This window comes from Planococcus citri, chromosome 2 (assembly GCF_950023065.1).
Source record: "Planococcus citri chromosome 2, ihPlaCitr1.1, whole genome shotgun sequence".
Classification (NCBI taxonomy): Eukaryota; Metazoa; Arthropoda; class Insecta; order Hemiptera; family Pseudococcidae; genus Planococcus; species Planococcus citri.
Genome location: NC_088678.1, coordinates 27,180,141 through 27,205,728, shown reverse-complemented (window position 1 = coordinate 27,205,728; position 25,588 = coordinate 27,180,141). Strand labels below are relative to the sequence as shown.

General features: G+C 34.3%; 4 protein-coding genes across 4 annotated transcripts; 3 read left to right on the top strand and 1 right to left on the bottom strand.

Annotated features, from left to right (window-relative positions):
* Positions 1 to 825: 825 nt before the first annotated feature.
* LOC135835283 (farnesyl pyrophosphate synthase-like) lies at positions 826 to 6,659 on the top strand. The gene is made up of 8 exons (XM_065349465.1): positions 826 to 1,144; positions 1,467 to 1,611; positions 2,072 to 2,212; positions 2,315 to 2,515; positions 2,635 to 2,796; positions 3,638 to 3,715; positions 3,814 to 3,945; positions 4,044 to 6,659. Exons 1-8 carry the CDS (start codon positions 1,014 to 1,016, stop codon positions 4,257 to 4,259), a joined length of 1,206 nt encoding a protein of 401 aa, XP_065205537.1. The 5' UTR covers positions 826 to 1,013; the 3' UTR covers positions 4,260 to 6,659.
* A 656-nt stretch (positions 6,660 to 7,315) lies between these two features.
* LOC135835279 (probable cytochrome P450 6a13) lies at positions 7,316 to 14,430 on the top strand. Its single transcript, XM_065349462.1, has 6 exons — positions 7,316 to 7,781; positions 7,851 to 8,121; positions 12,590 to 12,879; positions 13,344 to 13,565; positions 13,654 to 13,899; positions 13,985 to 14,430. The coding sequence occupies exons 1-6, from the start codon at positions 7,409 to 7,411 to the stop codon at positions 14,161 to 14,163; spliced, it is 1,581 nt and encodes a 526-aa protein (XP_065205534.1). The 5' UTR covers positions 7,316 to 7,408; the 3' UTR covers positions 14,164 to 14,430.
* A 100-nt stretch (positions 14,431 to 14,530) lies between these two features.
* Positions 14,531 to 22,134, top strand: LOC135835281 (vesicular glutamate transporter 1-like). The gene is made up of 9 exons (XM_065349464.1): positions 14,531 to 15,257; positions 16,432 to 16,662; positions 16,723 to 16,897; positions 17,051 to 17,181; positions 17,261 to 17,381; positions 17,468 to 17,607; positions 17,708 to 17,850; positions 17,945 to 18,065; positions 21,541 to 22,134. Exons 1-9 carry the CDS (start codon positions 15,090 to 15,092, stop codon positions 21,697 to 21,699), a joined length of 1,389 nt encoding a protein of 462 aa, XP_065205536.1. The 5' UTR covers positions 14,531 to 15,089; the 3' UTR covers positions 21,700 to 22,134.
* Positions 22,135 to 22,194: 60 nt separating this feature from the next.
* On the bottom strand, positions 22,195 to 24,522 carry LOC135835280 (UDP-glycosyltransferase UGT5-like). Its single transcript, XM_065349463.1, has 4 exons — positions 23,427 to 24,522; positions 22,999 to 23,218; positions 22,637 to 22,856; positions 22,195 to 22,536 (listed from the first exon to the last, which is right to left on the bottom strand). The coding sequence occupies exons 1-4, from the start codon at positions 24,246 to 24,248 to the stop codon at positions 22,221 to 22,223; spliced, it is 1,578 nt and encodes a 525-aa protein (XP_065205535.1). The 5' UTR covers positions 24,249 to 24,522; the 3' UTR covers positions 22,195 to 22,220.
* Between the last annotated feature and the right edge of the window lie 1,066 nt (positions 24,523 to 25,588).

Genomic DNA, 25,588 nt, shown 5'->3' with positions numbered 1-25,588 from the left:
AATATTGGTAAAAAAAAACGCACTTAAGGAGTGCGTTAGGAAATCGGCTAAAATTGGATAAATCTTTTAAACAGATCGTGGATTAGCCACAACTCGAATTTTGGCTGTTCAAATTGATTTCCACTTTTTCTGAAGAAATTCTAAAACTCAGAAAAAATAAAAACGGCTCTGGAGGCTCCAGAACAGCCGGAAATTATGAAATACGGTTTGAGAGCGTTAATATTAGTTTCTAGACCAATTTTCATTATTTTTACTGAATAAGTGCTCTTTTCGTTGAAAAAACATACTTACCTACCTAAATCGCAAAAAATGGTGAATTCTGAATTTTTTAAAATTTCGCGAAAAATCAATTGGATAACTGAATTTTTGGTTATGGGGTTTCAGACCATTCTCGGACCATTCTTTTTTTTAAAAATCGCGGTTTCGTTCAAATCGGCAGAGAAGACTTCGCGAGAGGTTCCAAAGTTTTTTAAAATTCAAGTTATTATAAGTACATTATAAGGGTTGCATCTTATCCTCATAAAAGGCTTGTTACATGTTGAGGTGACAAAGATAGGTAAAATATTACACCAGTTTACTGTCTTCACTCTCTCCTTTAAGGATTGGGGCACCCAAAATAAAAATACGGAAGGAAATAGCGAATCAGTGTAGAATACCTCGTGTTATAATAACTCATTATGCTAAAAGACCGCTTACAAAATACGACCTTATTTAGTTTAATATGATTCTAATTGAAGTCACGAATGAATATTTATACTAATTTGTAATTTACATAAATTATAATTAGGTAAATAACAAAATAGGTAACATTCCTCAAGAGTACACGTAATGGTCGTGTTTTCCATAACAAACCACACAATGACTTGCAAGCAGCGTTAAAATAGTAAATAGTTTTTTTATATGCCTGCAAACTCGTATAGTTATTCGTTTTTACATGGTCTGGTCCAAGTAGTTGGATTTTTTGTTTTTAATTTTTCAATTTTTTGGAACAAAATTACATCTACTTGATTCAGATGGCTACTCTAATACGTTTTTTGAATTTGAAAAACAACATTAAAAAATTTGGAGAAGTGTCAATCATTCAAACAAAAAATTTACACATTAATGTGGTTCCTTTGACTACGAATTCAAGCGTTGCAGAAAAGTAAGTGGGTGCAGTTTGCTGCTAGCTTTATTGAATTTTTTTCTCTGCATTATATGTACTTAAATAAACACATAGAATTTAAAAATGTAACCTCTCAGGTTGCTTCCCAATACTCGTGATTCATTATTGCTCATTGAAAATATTCCAGTTTTTCTTTTTTAGCTTACCTAATATACAAAAAAAATATGAGCTCTTATGTTTACAATTTATTACATGTAGGTACTAGGTACCAGCCTAATTTGTAATCAAGGTTGCCACTCTAGCTGAAGCAACGAGTCACGAAAACCTAAACTGCGAATTCGCGAATTTTTTATAATTTTAGAATTTTCAACGAACAATTGAAGAACATCCACAAATGTGAAGACGATGAATCAAAATTCAATGTAGCACACAATATCATCAAGAAAGTGCTTTCAGATAAACGTATTTGTTTAGGATCGTCAATTGTTTCTGATAGAAATGAAGAAGTAAGCACCTACGTGAAGTATTTTGAATCATGGTTTTTTCACAAGGATCACTCGAGTGTTTAAATATGCATTTTCCTCCTTTGATTTTACAAAAAAAAATCTGCAATACATAAAGAGAAAGAAAAAAGAATGAACCTCACATTAATAATTGAGGACTACTTTTTCTCCCTCATTTTTTTGTGTGTGATTTTTGAAGTAGATAAATTAAAAAAAAAATGACCGGGTTAAGCTCATTTTGAATTTTTCTCGAAATATTCATAATTTGAATTTTTGTTACGAGCTTTGAAGATTTATCACGAACCTACTAATGAGGTAGGTAGGTAGGTAATTCCACGACTATTTTTTAGGAAACTTCACCGCTCAAGGCAGCGGAAGAAAAGAACCATAATTCAACCTAGGTAGATCGTAAAAGTCCGTGTGAACGAGCAAGTAATTTTTTCAACGTCAATTTTTTAAACAGATTATAGAATACAACCTGACTGGTGGAAAATACAAACGAATGAAATTATTTCTAAACGTATGTCAAAACTTTACACCAAAATCAAAATTGACCGATGAGTTTATTTTGCGTTCTTGGATCCTGGGTTACCTTCCATTAATGGTATGTGATAGAAAAATTTATATTTAAAGAAACAAATTACGTAACCTTCAAACGTTCAAAATTCCAAACCTCAATTAACTTACTTCACTGATACATTTTCAGTTAACGTCTTCCCTCATCATAATAGACGATATACTCGATAAATCCGAAACAAGAAGGATGAAGCCCACTTGGTGCAGAAAAACCGGTGTAGAAGAGGCTTCTGGTCATGCATTGATGATGAGCAGTGCTATGCAAATCATTTTAAGAACTTTTTTTTTAAATGAACCTTACTATATGCCATGTCTCGAAGTTTTCAACGAGGTAGGGTATATTTTCCAATCGATAATTAGTTAATTTCATGCCTTATCGATCAACTCGGAGGATGAAATGAGTAATTCAATGTGCTTCATCTTTTTCTCAAAAGAAAAAAAATTGTTCAGTCATTTTGGGCAGGTGAAAATGTTTTCGCTCTGGAATGCAAAGCTGTCGATGTGCTTGGAAAAAACAAAAAATACTGCACGTGGGAAACCTACGATGTACTTTGCGCTGGTCTGATGGCAAGTAACGCATTTAAAATGCCAATATTAGCAGCGATGAATATGGTTAGTTTCACGATATTTATCTATACTCATTTTCCCATTCGCTGAATCATTTTCTCCATTTTTACCTGAAGAATTTTAAGCACACAATGAGGGGGAGATGAAGAATCATGCGATCTATCAAGATAGGTTTAAATTTGGTGAGAAACTCAAATTTTTCGACTGAAATGTTTTTTGAGCGTTTTTGAACAATAATTTTGATCCAAAAACGGAGGAGGGGAGTCATGATTTTTGGAAGTGTCATGTGACCTATCAAAATAAGTTGAAATTTCGTGAAAAACACAAATATTTCGACGAAAATGTTTTCTGAACATTTTTGAACAATTTTGAGCCAAAAAAATAGGGTTATGATTTTTGGATTTTCGAAAAAGGTGTCATGCGACCTATCAAAATGAGTTGAAATTTCGCGAGAAATGCAAACATTTCGACGAAAATGTTTTTTAAGCATTTTAAAAGAATTTTGATGCCAAATATTGAGTTAAGATATTTGTTTTTGTTCGAAAAAAGTGCCATAATAACCTATAAAAATGGGCTAAACTTTGGCAAGAGATTCAATCAATCACTACACCAATAGTTTTGAAATTTAACTAAAATTCAAGGGGTCATTTTTTTGTGCTCCTTCAGAAATTTTCAACCTATTGTGATCACAATATTCAATCTACATGCAATTTAAACAATCTTGAGGAATCAATATTTTGTTTCTAATCGAGAACTATAGTTATCCTGCAAAAAAAGCTACCTATCTTAATGATTAAATTTACAATTAGGTATGCGTTACATTGCAGGTAATTAATTTAAAAATAATTATTCATTGCGTCTTAATAATAAAAAAAACCCTCAACAGGCAGGTGTAAAGTACGATCACGTTGCGGAAGATTTGGAAAAAATATTTTCAGCATTTGGTATTATTTCGTTAGTTCAAGTGAGTCTCATTAAATAGGTACCTACCCATTTAAATATGTAAATGACCGCGATTATAATTTTGTATGAACATGATGCCGTCAATGGTATTTCCTTTAGAATGATTACAATGATATATTCGATAAAACCAGCGGTAAAGTACTCTATGAAGACATTAAATATGGCAAAATGAGTTGGTTTGTGCTGACAGCACTCGAACATTGCAATTCAGATCAAAAAGAAATCCTGCATGTAAGTTATTATTTTGCATTTAAATATGCATTTCTTTCATTCACAATTAGTCAAGTGGGTAATTTTTCAATTAATCGATTAAATCATTTTTTCCTTAGGACTGTTACGGTAAAAACGATCCAGACCGTATAAAAGCTGTGGTTGAAGTATACCAGCAACTGGATTTGAAAGGAAAATATTTCAAATACATGGAAACAATGTCACGTGATATTTCAAATTTTATAAACAAAATCGAAGACGTCAGCATGAGAAAACCTTTATCAGATATGTTATACCAAGCAGAAAATTGGTACTCTGATATCTACGTAAAATGAATTCAAAGACATCAATTTCCAGTGCTGCCAACCCAAATTTCCAAAAATCCTTAGTTTCGGTGAAAAAATCCCAGCTTTTACTAAAAATCCCTAAAAAAAATTTATGCATTGTAAAGCCTTATAGGACCATATTCATAGACGTTACTTAGGGATCACTTGGTTAAGTGGTGAATTTTGATTCAATTTTTCTCATAAACGAATAAAAATGCCATATTTTTAAAATGATAAATCAATACTTCGGAGTCCAATCTCTCAATTTATTATTAAAAATTTTTTCAAGAATTTAATCACGACCAGAAAAATTGCTTTAAAATTCATCACTTGGCCAAGTGATCTGTAAGTAACGTCTATAAATACGTGAGAGGTGAAAATATCTGGTCATCCTCTTCCTATCAGAGATTTTGCTTAGGAAAATCGCTTCAATACAGGTTGAATAATGACCAAAAATTCGGCAACAAACGAAGAGAATTTTTTTTTGAATATGAGATAATAAGAATCATACAAATGCCTCGTCTTCTCGAACTCTTAGTGAAACGATAGCTCAACTTCTCTTAGATAATACCACGAAAAATCCCCAAAAAATCATGAAATCCCTGAAAAAAATCTTCGAGTTTTCCAAACTGTTGAAAAATCTCACAATCTAGGGATTAATCCCTGAAGTTGACAACACTGCCAGTTTCCTATCACTAGGTGTAACAAGGAAGCAAGTGCAACATAGACATAGAATATTGTTGTAGCATTTTCAAAAGTACACTAAGTACTTAATTTATGAAGAATCTAGGTCAACTTACGTGTACAATTGATCTCTGAACTAATGACAACTTGAGTTACTGGATTTGCCCCCATTTACGGATTACAGCACCGGTGCGTCAAACAAAAGAAAATGAGGTGAAGTTCAATAAAAATAGGTAATACCACAGTCACACTGACTACACAATTAATCTTTCTTTTTCAAAAACTTTCATACCAATTCACCATAAAACTCTGAAATTCTAAACTTGGAAAATTGAAATTCTAAAATCTAAATTTTAAAATTTTCAAGCTTTCCAACAACACCTAAAAATGTTATGTAGGTGCTATTAGTTAACAAACATGGCAATCAAAGGGGTACGTTCTACGTTCAAAATGGTGATTCCAAAATTTTCCAAAAATTAACCCCCCCCCTATTTCTCATTTCTGCCCCGACGCAAAACGTTTATCGGGTTCAAACAGATATTTTACGATAAAAAAGTTTTTGAAAATAATACTCAGTGGTTCCTAAAATTCTTTTTTCATTCACAACTTTGGGAACCCTTGGAGCCCAAAAAATGGCCATTTTGAGTCAACTAACCACGGATTCGTATTTGGGACATTCATTACAACATTTTAGGAGTGGTTGAGTCGATAAGTGTCTGGGCCCAAAAAATGGCCTTATCGCGACTCCTCCTTTACATAAGCTTATAGACATCTAGAGTCAAGATTGTAAACTAGTTTTAACGATAGATGTGTAAGCTGTAAATATTAAATTGAATAAAATACCCCCACCACCTGGTGCGGATTGGAGAACCCAAAAAAAAAAGTGAAAGACAAAATTGTTGAGAATAATAGAAAGGTAATACATAATACGAAAATGTTACTTGGGTCAGTTAGTAAAGCATAGGTAAGCTGATGAGAATACGATACTTTGAAGAGGAATGAAATCTTGGTAGAAAAGTCAAAAGTGATAGTTCAAGCCAGGGATCCAAAAGTTTTCCTGCGGTCTCCCTTCTCCAATTCCCTCTCCCCCCAAAAAAAGTCAAAGACGACCAACTTCAGCAAGTATTTTTAAATTTTTAGAAAATTCACATTTTCGTCTACTTGGAGCACAAAAAGAAAATTTTAAATTACGTAGAGATAATTTTTTGACATAACGAAATAAATAAATACATAGTTATGTAGTTACATATTAGCGAGGCTTGTTCGCCGTCGATGAATCAACATCTCCCGCTGTTTTCCAACTGAGCATATTTGATAACCAGTTTAACAACGCGAGTATTAAAAAGATGATAATTTTCTATGAAAATTCTCAATGTTAAGAAAAATACTGAAAAACTTAAATCACAACTAAAATACTATTTCAAATACCTAATAGGTAGATAGGTACATCGAAACAAAACGAAAACAAAAACATGGCACGTTGCTTCAACAAAAATTCAACTGAGTCATGCCATCAGCTGATGTTTACCAGAGGGTTTTTGCTTATTTCTAATTGTTTGCTTTTGAATTTTTTTATTCAAATGTGAAGTTTAAATTTTTTGTTTTTTGACATACTCACTGCACTCTTTTCCATCATTTTTATTGATTAAATATGTAGTTTGATGAAAGGTGTTTGATTTATATTTTTCCATACAAAATAAAAATAAATTCAAAAAATTAAAAAAACGCAAATCATTAGTTTGACTTCACTGTCGACCTCGTCCAGAAGCCCTATCACTCAAAGTTGAATTTTACTTTCCCCTTTGAACTCCAATCGAGCTGAAATTTGACTCATTGAAAGAGGATGTCATCCACACTTCAGAATCAAATTATGAGCTGACTGAGTCAGTCTTTCAATTTCAGCAATTTTGCAAAATTGAATCTCGAGAGACCAGTCAATTTTTGTTAATGATTTCAAGCGGTCTTGAAAATGATCATAATTGACTTTAGGAGAGCGGAAGGCATAATCAAATTTCAACTTGACATATAGTTTTATCTCACAATCAGGTTTACTCCTTCACGTAGAAAAAAAATTTAATCAAGGGTCATTACTTTCATTTTCAAAAATCGGGCAAATATTGAAAAATCATCTTTGAAGCTCAAAATTTGGCTCTAAGCCTCTATGGTATGGATGATAATATGTCCTCCAGGGAGCTGGATTTCAAGTACATAGATTCCTAGCCCCAACATCAGGTATTTCATTTTCAAAGTCAAGATTTAAAAATAATGAAAAGTACCTACGTTATTCATTGGATATATATTTTTTTTTGCATGAAATAGAATAAATTCCACGGTCGTTAACTATTAAGACGATAAACAACTCAGCAACTTGTTTTTTTAACAAGATGTGATTTTATTAAAGACGTTCGCAACCTTCCGTTGAAAACGACGAATAGTTTATTTATAAAGTTCGTACAATCAAAACTAAATCAAAAATGGTGCTCTATAATTTTATAATTTTAATAATCGTATCGATATCGTTATATTTATACTGGTGCGTGAAAAAAGCTCACTTGTATTTTGAAAAACTCGGAATACCTTACATAAAGCCAACTCTGGTTCTCGGTAATATAAAAGACGTCGTGTTATTACGAACATCTATAGCTGAATGGTATGCTGACATGTATAGACAACTAGACCCCCATAAATTGGGTGGAATTTTCATTGGAACACAACCTGTGATAATGATCAGAGATCCGGACCTCATTAGGAATATTTTGGTCAGGGATTTCGGGTACTTTTGCGATCGCGGTTTCGACGTAGATCCAGAAATTGAACCAATGAGTAATCATCTTTTCTTCATGAAAGGTAAAATTTCAATCTATATCTTATCAGAAAGATCAGTATTCATTAGGTGCATGAAACTTTCAATTTTAGGCGACGACTGGAAAAATTTGAGAAGAAACCTCACCAGTATTTTTACAACTTCAAAAATGAAATTCATGTTTTCTCTGGTGAGAACCTGCGGTGAGAAACTGAACGAAGTCATTAATGAGAAAACGTACGATGAATCTTTAGAGGCGAAAGATCTATTTTCAAGATACACGTGTGACGTGATAGGAAGCTGTGTGTTTGGATTGGATTCCAAGTCGTTGGATAATCCTAATTCCGAATTTAGAATAGTGGGCAAAAAAATATTTCGATTCAGGTAAGACTCCAAATTCGAAGTGTATTTAAAAGTCATATAACTACACATAAGTAGCAATATTCCAAGAAAGAAATATCGAAAAAAAAAACAAGTTTTGATATTTTTATGCACTTTATGAACATATGAACCGTTTGGACAGCTGTTAAGTACATTAACAAGACAGACAAAGCAGCACTTACGTGAAAATACGTACCGATTATCTAAAAAAAAACTTGATAAGAACTCTACCAACACAATTTTCTTTCAAAAAGTCGATAACGATGTAAAAATCAATAAAACAACGTGAAAATTACTCAAAATTGTTACAAAGTCCTTTCAAAAGTTCGAATGGAAAATTATAAGAATTACCAACCAATATAATTTGAAAAGAGAAAAAAATGGTAGCAACCTGGACGACCCAGGTCACTTTGGAGAAACTACAGGCTGCCCAAAAGGTCATGTAACACATAAAATTGGTAAAATAGCCTGAAAATGCATTTTTATTGACCCTGGAGAGGGGTCAAATTGGGTCAGACGGTTGAAACCTACAAAAGGCACATCAGGTACATCCTTTCATTGTATTGTAAAAATGTTGGACCCTCTATAGGTTGATTTGGAGAGGCTGCAGGCATTCCTAAAAGTTGAAAAATACATAAAATAGTCCAAAAATTCACTTTTTTGACCATGGAATAGATCAAATGGGGTTGGAAGGCTTAAACCTGCAAATAACATTCAAGTGACACTTTCCCATCGTCTGATGAAAATTTGGGTCTTCTAGGTCAATTCTAGGGATAGAATAGGAGGGGTAAAATAAGATTTTTTTCATCTTAAATGGGTAGGAGATGACCTAGGAAGATGAAATTTGGATATTAATGACCAATGGTATGATTTTGGATCCTTTTCATCCATTGAAAGCCAAAATATGCCCCTCCAAAAAAATGACTTTTCTGTAATTTTAAACACTCACCCATAGTCGGAGAGTCCGCTTAAAGATCTATTACACCCCCCCCCCCCCCGCGATACTCTGGAACAACTGATTTCTTAAAAGGAGAGTCCTAAAGAACATTTCTAGCCCTTGTCCTCAAAAAAAAAGTGGCACTACTGACAAAATGGCGGCAATTTTGATTGACAGGTCAGCCGAACTCTCAGATTTTGCGTTCTAACATAGGACTAGCATAAAAATTTTTAAACCGTACAAAGGTAGATAGAAAGAGCAGGCAAAAATTCATCACCTGTCAAAATTTTAAGTGCTAAAATGCCTTTTTCGATTTTTGGGGAATTTTCAAAAATCAAATTTCGGCCAAAATGTAAGAAAAAAATCAAAAGTTTACCAAATTGACTTAGAAAGCTGAAATTTGGGATATACCCTATTTGCGACCCGCCAAATCGATTGGAAACTGTTTCAAACCGTTTTGAGCAGTTCTGGAGCCTCCAGCAGATTTTTGAAACTCAAAATTCTCACAAAATTTCATTAAAATGGAGTTGGAAAACCGAAATTAATTCTGCAAACTAATTTCAATACGCTATGGAGTCGACTGCAGGCCAATTTCAAGTCGTTTTGGAGCCTCCAGCGATTTTTTGAAAATTATTGGAGCCTCCAGTAAATTTTTGAAACTTGAAATTTCCGCAAAAGGGTACCCCCCCCGATAAGATAGGCAAAATGCCCTTAACCTCAGATTTCGATGAAACTCACAGGGTATGTTTAGTACCCCCAAAAAATAATTTTGGGCCCATAGCCCGCTCCCCACCCCACCCCCCTCAGCCAGGGGGGTCAAAAAACGCGTTTTTCAGGGGAAAAATTCTGTATCAGCGCGTAATTAAGATAAATTGATTCTGTAAACGAATATAGTTAGAGGATACATGGGCGTACCTCCCTGAATTTTTTCAGAATTTTTCATCACACGGGGAGAGAAGGGGGGACAAAAGAAAACTTTAAATCGACATTACTCCGTAACGAAAAAACATACCAAAACGATTTTTTCGTCAAATATGTATCTTTAGGTCTACTTTCTATAGAAGTCATCACCCGGCCATTTGGAGTGGTGGGTCAAGCTCAAAAGCTCAAAAAACTCTCAAAAAACCACGTTTTTTGCGTTTTTCTCCAAAAATATGGACAAATGGCGGAAATCTAAGAGAACCAAGTTGTTCAGCGTGAAATTTTACCTCAGAATTGTGTAATTGAAAATTCATTTACACCGCATGATCGTAAAACTACATGCGCAGAAGTATTTTGTGCTTACATCAAGATAGCTGAAAGGGTATTCCTGGGTAAAATAGGTGAAATGTCCCTGTCCTCGGATTTCTGAAATTTTGATGAAACATAGTTGGGTACCATTAAAAAAAATGTCGGAGGCAAAAAATCCCCCCCCCAACCTCCCCTTGCTCCTAATAGTGAAAAAAGGGCCTTTTTCGGGGAGAAAAAATCCATGCTTTTTTCGCTATTATGAGCAAGGGGAGGTTGGGGGGGGGATTTTTTGCCTCCGACATTTTTTTTAATGGTACCCAACTATGTTTCATCAAAATTTCAGAAATCCGAGGACAGGGACATTTCACCTATTTTACCCAGGAATACCCTTTCAGCTATCTTGATGTAAGCACAAAATACTTCTGCGCATGTAGTTTTACGATCATGCGGTGTAAATGAATTTTCAATTACACAATTCTGAGGTAAAATTTCACGCTGAACAACTTGGTTCTCTTAGATTTCCGCCATTTGTCCATATTTTTGGAGAAAAACGCAAAAAACGTGGTTTTTTGAGAGTTTTTTGAGCTTTTGAGCTTGACCCACCACTCCAAATGGCCGGGTGATGACTTCTATAGAAAGTAGACCTAAAGATACATATTTGACGAAAAAATCGTTTTGGTATGTTTTTTCGTTACGGAGTAATGTCGATTTAAAGTTTTCTTTTGTCCCCCCTTCTCTCCCCGTGTGATGAAAAATTCTGAAAAAATTCAGGGAGGTACGCCCATGTATCCTCTAACTATATTCGTTTACAGAATCAATTTATCTTAATTACGCGCTGATACAGAATTTTTCCCCTGAAAAAAGCGTTTTTTTGACCCCCCTGGCTGAGGGGGGTGGGGTGGGGAGCGGGCTATGGGCCCAAAATTATTTTTTGGGGGTACTAAACATACCCTGTGAGTTTCATCGAAATCTGAGGTTAAGGGCATTTTGCCTATCTTATCGGGGGGTACCCTTTCCTCAAAATGGAGATGGAAAGCTGAAATTAACTATGCACTCCCATTTTAACACCCTCTGAAAACGACTTCATGTGGGTTCAAGTAATTTTGGAGCCTCCAGTGACTTTTTGAAAACGTTCATGGCGTTTTTAGCAGAATTGAAAGTACCTACCAAAAAGTAGCTGGAACCTTCAAAACCACTTGAAACCACCATGCAGTCGACTTCATTGTATTCGAATTAGTTTGCAGAAAAAATTTAGAATTGCCAATCCCATTTGGTGAAATTTTGGGGAAATTTCAAGTTTCAAAAATCTACTGGAGGCTCTGGTAATTTTTAAGAAATCGCTGGAGGCTTCAAAACGACTTGAAATTCACCTGCAGTTGACTTCATAGAGTACATATTGAAATTAGTTTGCAGAATTAATTTCGGCTTTCCAACTCCATTTGATGAAATTATGTGAGAATTTTGAGTTTTAAAAATCTACTGGAGGCTCCACCAATTTTCAAAAAATCGCTGGAGGCTCCAAAACGACTTGAAATCGACCTGCAGTCAACTTCGCAGCGTATTGAAATTATTTTGCAGAATAAATTTCGGCTTTCCAACTCCATCTTGATGAAATTTTGTGGGAATTTCGAGTTTCAAAAATATGCTGGAGGCTCCAGAACTGCTCAAAACGGTTTGAAACAGTTTCTAATCGATTTGGCGGGTCGCAAATAGGGTATATCCCAAATTTCAGTTTTCCAGGTCAATTTGGTAAAATTTTGATTTTTTTGGCCAAAATTTGATTTTTAAAAATTCACCAAAAATCGAAGAAGGCACTTTAGCACTTGAAATTTTTTACAAGTGATGATTTTTCGCCTGATCTTTCTATCTATCTTTGTACGGTTTAAACATTTTTATGCTAGTCTTATGTTGGAACGCAAAATCTGCGATTTTGGCTGACCTGTCAATCAAAAGGGCCGCCATTTTGTAAGTAGGATCACTTTTTTTTTAGGACAAGGCCTAGAAATGTTCCGTAGGACTCCCCCTTCAAGAAAAAAGTAGTCCCAGAGGATCGGCAGGGGGTGCAAGTGATCCTTATGCGGGCCCCTCGACTACCACCCCACTCCAGAGATCAAATATGATTTTCGAAAAAACCCTATTCCGCAAGTTGACGTTATTTGATCAATTAGAACAGGTTCCAAGTCATAAAATGTTAAGTTGAAACCTACTCGCATAAATATAATATCTTCCGGGCCTACTGCAATAGTCATTATTTTTGACAAAAATTTGGCTAAAAATGTACGAATGAAAAACTTTTTTTTCCAGATTTAAATCGCTTATACGCATGTTAAAGGTGAAAATACCCAAAAGCCTGATTAAATTGCTAGAAATCACCTTGATGGATAGAAAAACTCAGAATTTCTTCAGAGATATAATTTACAATACTGTCAACTACCGAGAAAGAAATGATATTGTACGAAACGACTTGCTAGATTTGTTGATTGCGTTGAAACATGATGATACGTGTATTTTAAACGTTTCTAAAGAAGACGAAGAAGATTTGAAAAAATTCCTCAAGCAAGTTGGATCTCACGCTGAAGACAAAAACGATACAAGTAAGAATATTTGAAAGGGTATTCGAAGGTAAAATAGGAAGGTGAAATGCCCCTGGCCCTGTCTTCAGTTTTGGGAAACTATACATTTATGGTAGGATATTGCCAGCCGAGTATCTCCACTGGAGTCTCTCATGCCAGCAATTGATTCATGACATAGAAAATAAGGTGAAAGCTTTCAACGATCGATTCATAAGCGAATTTGATTAAGGATGCTTAATTGAATGTTAAAAAGTTGTAGATCAAGTAACCTTTTAATTTTTTTTTTTTTAATTTTAATTCATAAGTTGAATTTTTCCATCCTCCAAAACACTGCAGAAGCGTAATAAGTATTTGAGAGTATTTTCTCCCAAATCCAAGCCAATGGCTGATTCAACCACCTGAACTGAGCTCCGTCCCTCACTGTCTTGGTCCACATAATCAACACTTAAACTAATCTCACACCTTCGAAATCTGATTAAAAACAGAAATCACAAACGAAGTCATGGCTGCTCAAGCACTGCTCTTTTTCCTCGCTGGATTCGAGACGTCTTCAACAAACCTCACCTACGTATTATTGGAATTAGCTCAAAATAAACACATCCAAGATAAAGTTCGACATGAAATTCACCAAGTCCTTTCTTCGAACAACGATGAACTCAATTACGACGTTTTGAAACAAATGACCTACACAGATATGGTGATCGCAGGTTTGTGGAATTTTCTACGAATTTACAAGTACATACAAAACTTATTTATTTGATGTTTTACAAAAAAAAACAATCGATAAATGCGTAGAAGCACTTCGAAAATACCCTCCGCTCGCTTTGCTATTCAGAACAGCTGTACAAAATTATCAAGTACCAGGGTCAAAGGTGATAATACCAACAGGCACTCAAATCATAATTTCGATAAATGGATTACATATGGATGAGAAATACTTCGACAATCCGCAAGAATTTCGTCCAGAGCGTTTCAGTGGTGTCGAAGAAGAAAAGTCGTTTACGTATTTACCATTTGGAGATGGGCCTAGATACTGCATAGGTAGGTCATGTCAATAGAAAATAATCGAGTTAGATTTTTTCGTGTAAAAATCACAATGGTGATCAAAAATTATTGTATGTTTCAGGTTCACGTTTTAGTAAACTAACAGTGAAAACAGGCCTGATTTACGCACTGAAGAATTTCTCCTATCGAATTTCACCACGAATGAAATTTCCTCTGAAATTTGAAAAAAATTTCGGATTGTTGTCTCCCAGTAATGAAATTTTACTCGTACGAGAGAAGATTACTTCAGCATGTGTTTAAATCACTATGGAAAATTAAGAGTGAAAATATCAAAGGAAGAAATATTGTTGAACTTATTGGAATGGTGGTTTTGTCAATTTGGGAAAATCAAGGAGCAGAAAAAATCTTTACACGAATAAAGAAACTCATTTGATCAGTTGATAATTTTAATTACTCGTTCAAATATTTACCGACAAAGTTCAATGAAATTGTTAAACGATGCTTCGAGTTTTATGTAATCCACATTTTTACACTGAAAAAAAAAATATATTTGTTTATTGTAGACAACTAAGTACCTACGTAATTTGCATACATCATTATGAAATTTTACCTTGCATTCCACCAGCCCCACTTATTACGTAGGTAGAGGCCAGTTTTGAAAAATTTATTCTCACTATTTTTTTTTTTTTTTTGCTTGCAAACATATAAAATCAAGACTGCCTTCGAGTACCGATTTAAAATTTTAATGCAACTAAAGTCCAATCAAATCAAATTGTACTTGGGACTTGGAAGTACATATATAATATTTATTAGTACATCTAGATTTCAAATTATTGCCAATTTTTATAATCTAAATTGGAGGCTCGTAAATATGTGATTTGAATATTGCAGAAAACCAAGAGTGATTTTTTGTAGGTACAAAATTTAATCTTTTTTGCAGCATTGAAATTCACTTTTGAGCCAGAAAAACCAAACCATAAAATGTTTAGCACCTTGTTTTTGAAAATAAAAAAATATCTATAGGATAATACCTAAACCAATTCATTATCAATGAGCACAAATTATGCCAAACAACTTTTTCGTAAAATGCAGAATAAGTAAGTAGGTACCTACACCTAGAAAAACCAAGTACCTATTACCCACAGATAGCTTATCACTTCGAACTCCCTACGAGCTCTTTACTGTTTACTTGCTTATTTTCGTTGTTACATCAGTATCTCTTCAAAATGGACACGGATCTGATGTCATTATTGTTCTCAAAACGTTTTCTCGTAGCGTTTTTGTTATTTTTTAGTTTTATGAATTTTCAAATATTAAGAAATAATATTAGTATTACTGTTGTGGAAATGACTTCGAATAAAACAATAGTCAAAGGAAACGAAACTATAATAGAAGTAAGTGGTTTCGTAAATGTTCTTCCATATCAACAAGTTTAAGTACCTATAACTAGAAAAGCTCAAAGTCCATTTCAGCTATGTTCAGGAGTTCTCAACAGAATAATAAATTCATTCCTTTAAAATAATATTATTTATAATTTTGTGTTCATCTACTTATGATGGAAGGAGATGTTTAAACATTGACCTCAAAAATCTGGAATTTTTACAACGTCTTTTTCGGGTTATTTGACCATAATTTTTTGTTCGACTCTTATCAAATTTCAAAATGAAAAATAATTAAAAAACGACCTACTTTAACAAGCTTTAATCCTTGGGGTGCATTTCTTTGTACCTACTGGAAATGATTTTTTAAAAAAATAAATTGAATTGGGATCTGTAAAATAATTTTTTTTACCAAAAATAAAAACAATAACATTAAGAGGAGAACTCGATATTGAAAAAAAATGAAAATCAGACCACCCTATCCAAACATTAATTACGTAGGTATAGGTAATAGATTTTAGCTCATTAGCTGTTAATCGCTAATCTGCATGTTCGAATAGTTGCCTATATTTACGTTCTCAAGGAGTAACACTCGGGCAGTATTTAGTTGATCTGATATAAGCCTAATCTGGAAATTGAAGATGCAACGACGATGTATGAATTTTGGGACCCTCCCCCCCCCAAATCTTCAAAGTGTCTCCAGATTTTCAAAATATTCTAAATAGAAGATTTTTTTGATATTTTTCTCCATGAAGGAACACAAAATTCAACGTAGTCAGGATTTTACCAAAGAGGGGGCAAAACCAGGTTTTTAGGCATAAAAAAAATTAAAATTAGGGGCAATTTTCCGGAAATTCTCCATATGGTATGATTATTCCAAGAAAATGAAGGCAAAATTACTGCTCAAGCGAAAATTTTTTGAAAAAATTGGTTCAAAAAACAAAAAAACGCTCACTTTTGCATGTTTTATTTTAAATGTTCAACTTCAACTTCAACCACAAGGGGGTCTCACACTTCTTAGCTACGCCTCTGATGAGATATTTCAAGACTTAACCCCTTCTCCCTGCCCTTCTCATCATATGTATTATTCAAAAGACCGAGGGAACTGTAAAAAAAAATCACACAATATTCATGTAAGTAGGTAGGTCAAGGAACCTATTAATACGACTGTGCTATTTGTATTTCACAGCCTGCTGACTTCGACTGGAATTCAATGACCGTTGGTTTTGCGTTAAGCATAACAGCATGTGGAGGTCTTTTGGCATTTTTCGGTGGCTTTTTCGTAGATTGGTTCGGAGGAGCTGTGAGTTGCGCAGTGTTCTCATTTATTGGAGGTATCATGACTACACTTCAGCCAGTTACGCTCAAACTGGGGTTCAATTTATTTCTAGTTTGTCGATTTATCGCAGGAGCATTTGAGGTAATCATCTACTCCCTGTAAAGTACGACAAAATAGATCATCATTTTATACGCTGACTAGTCTTTCTTTTACGCAAGCTCTAGCGGTGTAATTTTACATTGGTTCCCACGAAATGAAAGATCATTTCTGGCCGCATTTAGCTTCAATGGAGTAAATGTTGGAGTGGCAGTTGCTTATCCTTTATGTGGATATTTGGCTTACAAATGGGGATGGCAGATTGTATTTTACGTTACAGGTAAGTCATATTAGATTTCCCAAACGATAAAAAAATTAACTCGAGAAAAAGTTACGTCTTATTGCCATGCCATGCCAGATCTTAACAATCTTGCTAAAAGTAATTCGTCCGAATTCATGTTTCATAACACCTGACTATACATTATTCAATTAGGCGCATTAGCTGTGATCACGTCACTTATTTTCGGAATTATCGTAAGGAATCGACCTTCGGAAGACAGTTGGATTTCAAAAAAAGAACTTACATACATTCTTGAAAGAACTGATGATAATCTTGACACAAAAGTAATGAAAACTTTATTTAATTTTGTACTCGTAGGAATAAAAGGTACAGAATGAGATGACAATGACATTAATTTTTCAGGTAAATCATCCATTCAAAAGTATTTTCACATCAATGGCAGTTTGGGCTTTGAATATTTGTATGTTTTCATACATTTGGGTATCCACAGTTACAGGAACGTGTTTGCCTTTATACATTAAAGGTAGGTTTTATTTCTACCTCCTAACCAGCCTACATAAATGCATTCGCTTAAAAATAATATGTACCTCTACCTATTCTTTTTCGCAGACGTTACCAATAAAAATACCGACGAAATAGGAATGCTATCTGCAATTCCAAATATCGTTTTCATTTTCTCAGTTCTGTTCGCGGATTTATTTATGAACTATTGGAACGATCATAGCGGCAGTTCATTCACATTAACAAAGGTGAACTGATAGAAAAATTTTGTTTCAATCGCCATCAACCATACAATCAATTTGAATTGAAAGAAACTGTAACTGATTCCGGTACCTCAATTTATTATAGATATACAAAATAATGATGACTTCTGCTTGTCTCTCGACGACTGTTTCTTTCGCTATTCTCGTACTGATCCCAAATTTCATCGTGACAATGATCGTGTTTGTTGCTATTCAAATTGAGACGTCGTTCATGATAACGATTATACAGTAAGTTGAAAAAATTTGCACCTGTAGGCTGTAATGTACATTTTGTCTAAAATAAGTAGGTACAAATAGGTATACGTTTTTCTCATTTTTACAGAAATGTTGTGGTGAATTTATGTCCAGATAGCGCTAACATATTATTTGGCTTAGTGGTGTTTATTTTCTCATTGGGTACACTCATTTCACAAAGCGCTACAAGTTCAATGGTACAAAATCATGTGAGTACTTAATTACATTATAAGATGGATCGCGAAATAAAGTCGGTGGATTTCGAGCAAATTCAGCAGATACCTTCATTTTGAGTTGATAGTTATTCAGAAAAAATGTTCCACTCTGGAGGGGAGATATGGACCTTAAAAAGGAGAGATTTTCGAAAAAATGATTTTTTTTCGTTCCTGTCGCTACCTAACCAGTTTTGAGAAAAGTGGCTTAGTCCCAGATCCTGCGTCGATCTATGTTATTGCCGCCAAAATCCAAGACTACTTCTAGGGTCTCACCGAACGGTTGAAAATTTAAAAATTACTCATTTTTGGATGAATTCGAGTTTTGAAAAAAAATTTCGCAAATATTTCGCATCAATTTGACAGAGGGCAGATTGGCCCCACTGCCGAAGGTAGTGCTTATATTACGAACCCCTTATAATGAAAATGTTGGGAACGTGTGTAAATTCCTTAAAGATATGCTAAGTACTCGTAACGCCGCACCTTTATTAAAGAGAAAGGGTTCGCGAGCCTTTGACATTTATAGCCCGAGATAGGGTTTTTAGCCATAAATTAGTAAAATCACATAAATTGATTACACTATTGGTACCCCACGAATAGGGGTGGAGATTTGACCATCTCAAGTCTCTTTATAATACTGATCTTCGCGCTAAAACTTCACTTGGTTTCAGCAACTCGCGATAGGTGGTTCTCTCGTCAACGTTGATAAAATTTATGCCATGGGAGCGCCTCTTCGGGAGAGACCATGGCAAAGTCCTCTTGTTTTCTCCATCCTTTTGATGGTAAATACTACTGATTAAATCCAGATTAATCGAACTATTTTCGGTTAATAACAAGTGTACCTTTTTTGATATTTTGGGATGTATCCGGACATCACCGAAATAGGCAAAGAATTAAATTGTGCCTCGTTTAGTTAAGTTCCATTGACAGCCTGATTATTAGGTGGGCTCCCGAAAGAGATGGAAAAAGCGTACAGTTTGTCCTAAGTGGTAAGATACACTTACTTTATTCAACATTACTCCTTTCACATAGATTCCGAGCAAGGTGTCGACGTGTCGTAATCTATGATGACTAATTTTTATGTTGTTTTCTCGTGTAAATATTATTTTATGCAAAATTTGTCATTCTACCCTTTCAAAGATAGGTATTAGGATAAAGTCTCATAATTTAGACTATTATTGTTCTTTTATTGATCTACCCCATCACACACATGGAGAGATCATTCTTTTTCATAAAGATAGTCAACTTAATAAGCAAGCGAGTCTTATTTATTAGGTATCTTCTTTTAAATGATGTATAGAGCAATTAATACAAACTACCACCCTTCTGAGCTGTCTAGGTATTGGCAAATATCCCCCGCCTAAGGAATATTTCTAATCTTCACCCCCTTGGTAATAATTCTTAACCAAACCACATTCAGGTATACCTGAATGTGGTATACCTGAATGTGGTTTGGGGGAAAAGAATGACTATAGTCATTATTTTCCCCCCTATATCAAATTGTGCCAAAATATTGAAAAATATCATTCCTGTTCTTAAAAGTGGGAAAATATTTTAAAACAAAGTAGTTCCAATTTTTTGGTCATTATCACCAATTTCAAAAAATTGAGAAAAGTAGCCAAAAATTTATGGCATTTTTTCGGTTTTTTGAAATTGGCAGTAATGACCGAAGAATATGTGAAATATTTACAAGGAACAAATCTTCAAAACACAAAATCCAAAAATGAGGGATTTGGGAATTTTTAACCACTGGATTTGAATCAGAAATAGTTTCATTTAAGAATTGGAACTGGGCCATATTTGCCCCAAAACAGGTTGAGCAGTGACAGGAACAAAAAAAACAAGATTTTTCTGATGAATTTGGTAAAATCCGGCGAATTTTCGTTCTCAGCATAGGATAAATACCTACTCATTGGCCGTGACGTAGGTTAGTTTCAAGTTATTTTGAAATTTCATGAAATTGGGAAATGAATCAATATTTAATAATCTCAATAGAAATTAGAAAGTGACAAACATTTGAGTTTTTTTTTAAAACCAATTTTAATGTGAGAAAGAAAGAGATGGAAGATTTGAGTTGGGACTTCCATGATAACATTTTTTAGAAACTAGACAGTTTGTTTAAATTATATTACGAAAATTCATTGTTTTTCAAAACCTGAATAAAAAACGTTATCAAACATTGCCAACGACTTGTGCAAAAATGAAGTCAGCATCTAACCCCCCCCCCACCTATACTTCGAAAAAATTTTCGTCAATGCCCCCTTTATTTTCGAAGAAAATTTGTCAATATTTTTCATTTTTTTCTGCTCAATCTGGAATCCAGACTTTCAAACTAGTGTTATACTGAAAAACCATCTGAAAAAATGTCAGTATAGGGACACCCAAAAATCAACAGACAATAGAAATGAAAAGCCGAAAACGATTTTTAAAAATGCGTCTGCTCTGCAATTTATTTTATAGAAAGTGTAAAACTAACACAGAAGCTTTTTCCAAAAATGGGAGAGGTAGGAGTAGATTTTTTAAACAAATGTAGATCATGTCATTTTACCAAATAGCAAATTGAAAACAGACCTTGATGCGCCGATAGGAAAACTACGAAATCTATCCAGAGAACTGAAAGGGACGACCGTGAACTTATAGCACTAATAATTGACATGCAACCAGATTTTTGCTGCTTGTTAGTTGCTTTTATTTTTTTTCAAACAATCAAAGTTTTTACGAACCTATTGGGGCCTACCTGAACTATTTTTTATCAATAAAAAACAACAACCTCACAAATCAAATCTAACCCCCCCCCTGCACGGGTGTAATAATCTTGTAATTATAAATACCCCTCCCCCCCCCACAAAAATTGAAATGAATGAAGTAGGTATCGATCTTTTCTCTTCCTTTTTATTTTCATTTTTTGTTTCAATTTTGGAAATTTTTACAAATCATTTTCGGACTTTCATTATCTTTATTTATCTACAACAGATTTTTTAAAAGAAAAATGTTGCCGTTTCACATCAAACATTCTTATTTTGTTATAAAAGACATGATTTTTCTATTTTTAGCACCATTTCATTTTTTCTTAAAATTAATAGGCCTATTGTCTGCATTCTTCAAATGATCATTTTGTTGAATAGAATTAGGTATTTTTTCTTCAATTTGAGAAATGATACCTAATTTTTCTCTACTGGCATTTCTTTTGAATATCATTTTTTCGAATTTTTATCTCGTATAGTAGGATGATCAAAAAAAAACGAATGCGATAGATTTTGTCAAATCAGATAACTTATTGATTTTATCAAAATAATATAGGTCGTGAAGGTTCCATGCGCCGGCCAACAGCTACTTCTAGTCTTCCACCAAGTCTACCTACCTTCATCAATTTATCCGATTTTTTTTCGAATTGAAAAATTGTGTTCTGTATTACAATTTTCTACTTTTCAAGATATAATAATTCAAAACATAATCACGATTTTTTTTCCAGAGCATACACGAATGGCACACATGTTTCCTCGTGACTTCGGTTGTTTTACTGATCAGTGCATTAATATTCGGAATATACGGATCAAACGATATTCAGCCATGGTCTGCACCTCCATCTCAGGCAGCAAAGGCCAGAAGAGGCAGTTTGAAGATTCTTTAATTTTTGTAGATTCAGATTTGTATTCACTTCACATAATTTACAATTGATAGACAGTTTGGTATATCAAGCTGGTTTCCTATGTAAGTACATATTTTCGAACTTCCTTCCTCTCAACAATTTGAGATGAATAGAAGTAGGTAAATATGGGTAACGAAAAATCGAAGCCACTGAGAACAAACGTAGGTAGGTATTTCCAGTTTTAAGAATGCACGTAGGAATGAATATTTTCTCAAATATCGATCATGCTGTCACAGGAAAGTGAAAACTTGTGTAGAAAAACAAGCACATAATAGGTACCTATCTACGAGTATTTAACAACAAACAACTGTCAAGTACATTCTGAATGCTCAGAAATCAGAATCCTATAAGTACCTACACAAAGTCAATAAATGAATGTAAATTTTTAAAGTTTTATAATAAATGTTTAAAAAATCATTGAGAAAAGCACGAAAAACCCCCTATGAAATGGCTAAAAAATGTCATAAAAAATAAATAAAAAACAAGACGTTTTGTTCGATGTCTTAATCGTGTTTTACATATTTTTTCTTCGAATTCGAATAAGGGCTGTTTTTACTGCACACGAATCTACGTACAAATCTCAAACTCGACTTCATAGCACAATAGACGATCACCAAGACACTACTAAAAACAGCTAATAAGAAGACAATAACATCCAAAAGTAGGAACTGGCACCAGGACAAATCCACCGCTGCAGTTCTCAAATGATGAGCTCCATTGTGTCTAATAACATACTCGGTCCAGTATATGGCAGTATCTAATGGAGACATTGGACGATCACGAAACACGTCCGATAAAAGTCCAGCATTCGTTTTGTACCTTCATTAAAAATTTCAAAAAAATGTACCTATAGGTAATTGTCATATCATCGGGGAGTAGGCACACATTCGAGTGCTATTTGAAGCTGGTAAAATCTTACTTAGGATCGTACAACAGTTTTTGAATTTTTTCCAAAACTATTTCTTTGGTAATTTCATTGTATTCGAGAAGTTCAGCGTCACCATTGGTTACCAGAAATTTAATATTGGTTCTCTGGTCACCAAAAATGGGCATTCCTAGGATTGGTACACCTTCGTAGATCGCTTCATTAATGCTCAATAGCCCTCCTTGGGATATCAGTAATTTTACTTTTGGATGAGCTGGAATAAGAGAAATTTGAATAATTAGGGGAAAAAATTATTCATACGATAAGGTGACTAGGTGAGTAGAAATTTTCACATTTCAGAGGACGTTTTTACAACAATCTTGGAACTGTGTGATAAAAATATCATTTTGAATTACCCAAAATATCACGTTGAGGCAACCACTTAGAAAGCATAATATTACTGCTTATTTGGGGCGAAACTTTCCCATCCCATTTCCACAGCACATGATAAGGTATCTTGGAAAACGCATACAAGAATGCTTCCAGTTTTTTAGGATGGATGGAGCCTTTGAATAGAGATCCCATGGAGAAAACTATAACTCCATTTTCTGATTCGCCGATGAATTTTTCCAAATTCTGGAACACAAAATGAAATTGATTCCTACGACTTATTGTTCGATTCGACACATTGAAAAACATGTCTTGGAGGTGCTGAACACGATTACGATTTTAGATTTTCATCTGAAACACATTTTCGTCCTTCAGAATGCCAAGTCAAAATTGATAAAACAAAAACATCCGGTCAAATTTTACACACAGAATGATAATTTTCAACTACACAAACCTCAGGAAGTTTTTCAACAGGAGCAATATTCATTCCACCAACTTGAACCACATGAGGAGGCAACGCCCAAGACGGATAATTCGGCGGATACGTATTGATAAAAGTCATACTAGTATTCTTCACAATCTCCGTCAACGGTGGAATCTGACCAAAAAGTTGCCTAGCCAATTCCTCCGAAGGTATGGTAGAATAATACTGTCCAACAGTCATCCACACCATGTACACAATCGTATTATGCAATCTTTCCCAAAATGACATCTCGAAAGACACCCCAGTACTTAAAATGGGCACAAAAGCAGGATGAAACCCAGCCCCAATGTAATTGGCAAACCAAGGGAAAATAAAATTAGGATAAATATTAATCATAGGCGCTGTGAACTTGAATGCAAACGCGGTATACCATTCAGCATGAACGATATCGGTTAAAATTAAATCGTAGTGATCGGTTGAATTGACCAGTTCCATTATACGTTCATTTTGCTGCATTTGTTTCAACTTAGGGATCATTTTAAAGATTACATTTTTCAATAATTCAAAGGAAGATATTTCTTTTAAAGTTTCACCCAGTGAGTTCTCCTTCAGTACAACTGGTAGGAATCCTTCGACGACGTGGATTTCACGATAATTTGCCAATTTTTGGTCAGCGAATACCGTGAATACGGTTAAATTGTGTCCTCGATTAGTTAATTCGTTCAGTAGTGGTCTGACGAAGGCGTAATGACTCGGAGCTGGCATAAAGAATAGTCCTAAAATGTTGGATGAATTTATCCCACGACTTAATAAACATGATAACAGTAAAGTTGCAATGATGGACTTTCTCATAATCGAATTTTTACACCACTTTTGCAATACCTACATTTATTATGAGCACTGATACGCGCAGATTGGGTTTATGTATTGAATAAAATCAATTATTAGGTACATACAATGCATGAAGAACTATTCACGCGAGTATTTTTCTTACATATCGAAGAAATTCTTCGAATTCGCTCGAAACTCCGGGAATAGACACCCTTGAGGTAGGTACATAACGTAGTTATTGTTGTTAACTCGAAATGACAAACACCATTATAGGTAACATTGACATAAAAAAATACCTCAACTAGAACTTTATCATCAACTTTTCAATACAAAACTGATTAACCGTAAATTGTTTTGTTATCCTTATCACGTTTTAATGCTTTACAGAAAAAATTACCAACTTGTTTTAACGCAAACTGATGTTTCGTAACTGTAGGAAAAAATTGAAAGTTTCATAGGTACCTAGGCCATTTTTTTTTCGAACCAACTGACAAGGGAACATCTTGAGGTGTCACAGGTGTCACACTCCGATTTGAACGGGACCGCGATTTTTGGAAAGAGCATAGTCTAAAACCCCCAAAACCAAATTTTCAGCTGCCCAAGTTCATTTTTCGATTTTTGACGAATTTTTGAAAATTCAAAATTGATTGTTTTTGGCGATTCATTTCTTTTTTTTTAAATACGTACTTGATCAGTAAAAATGGTCAAAATAAGTCCCAAAACTAATATTAATCACCAAAATCCAAATTTCACCATTTCCAGCCATTCTGGAACCTCCAGTGCGATTTTTCAATTTCTCCAGAATTTTGAATTTGCTCCAGAAGGCGTGAATATGCAGTTGGACAGCTAAAAATCGAGTTGTGTATTATACTCGACCTGTTTAACGAGTTTATCCACATTTGAGCCGATTTTGAGAATGACACCTCAAAAGTGGCTTTTTGACCAGCTTTTTTCAAAATTAAAAAATCTAAAAAAAACAAAAGTTTCCCATTTGTGTGGAAATTTTCTAAATTCACGCTAATCGCTGAATTTTGTCCAAAACTAACCCCCCAAATCCAAATTTCACAATTTCCAGCCATTCTGGAGCTTCCAGCGCGATTTTTCAATTTCTCCAGAATTTTTAATTTGCTCCAGAATGCGTGAATTGTGCAGTTGGGCAGCTAAAAATCGAGTTGTGTATTATACTCGACCTGTTTAACGAGTTTATATACATTTGAGCCGATTTTGAGAGTGACACCTCAGAAGTAGCTTTTTGACCAACTTTTTTCAAAATTTAAAATTCAAAAAAAATCAAAAAATGAACAGTTTGTGTGGAAATTTTTGAAATTTGCGCGAATCGCTGTATTTTGTCCGCAACTAAC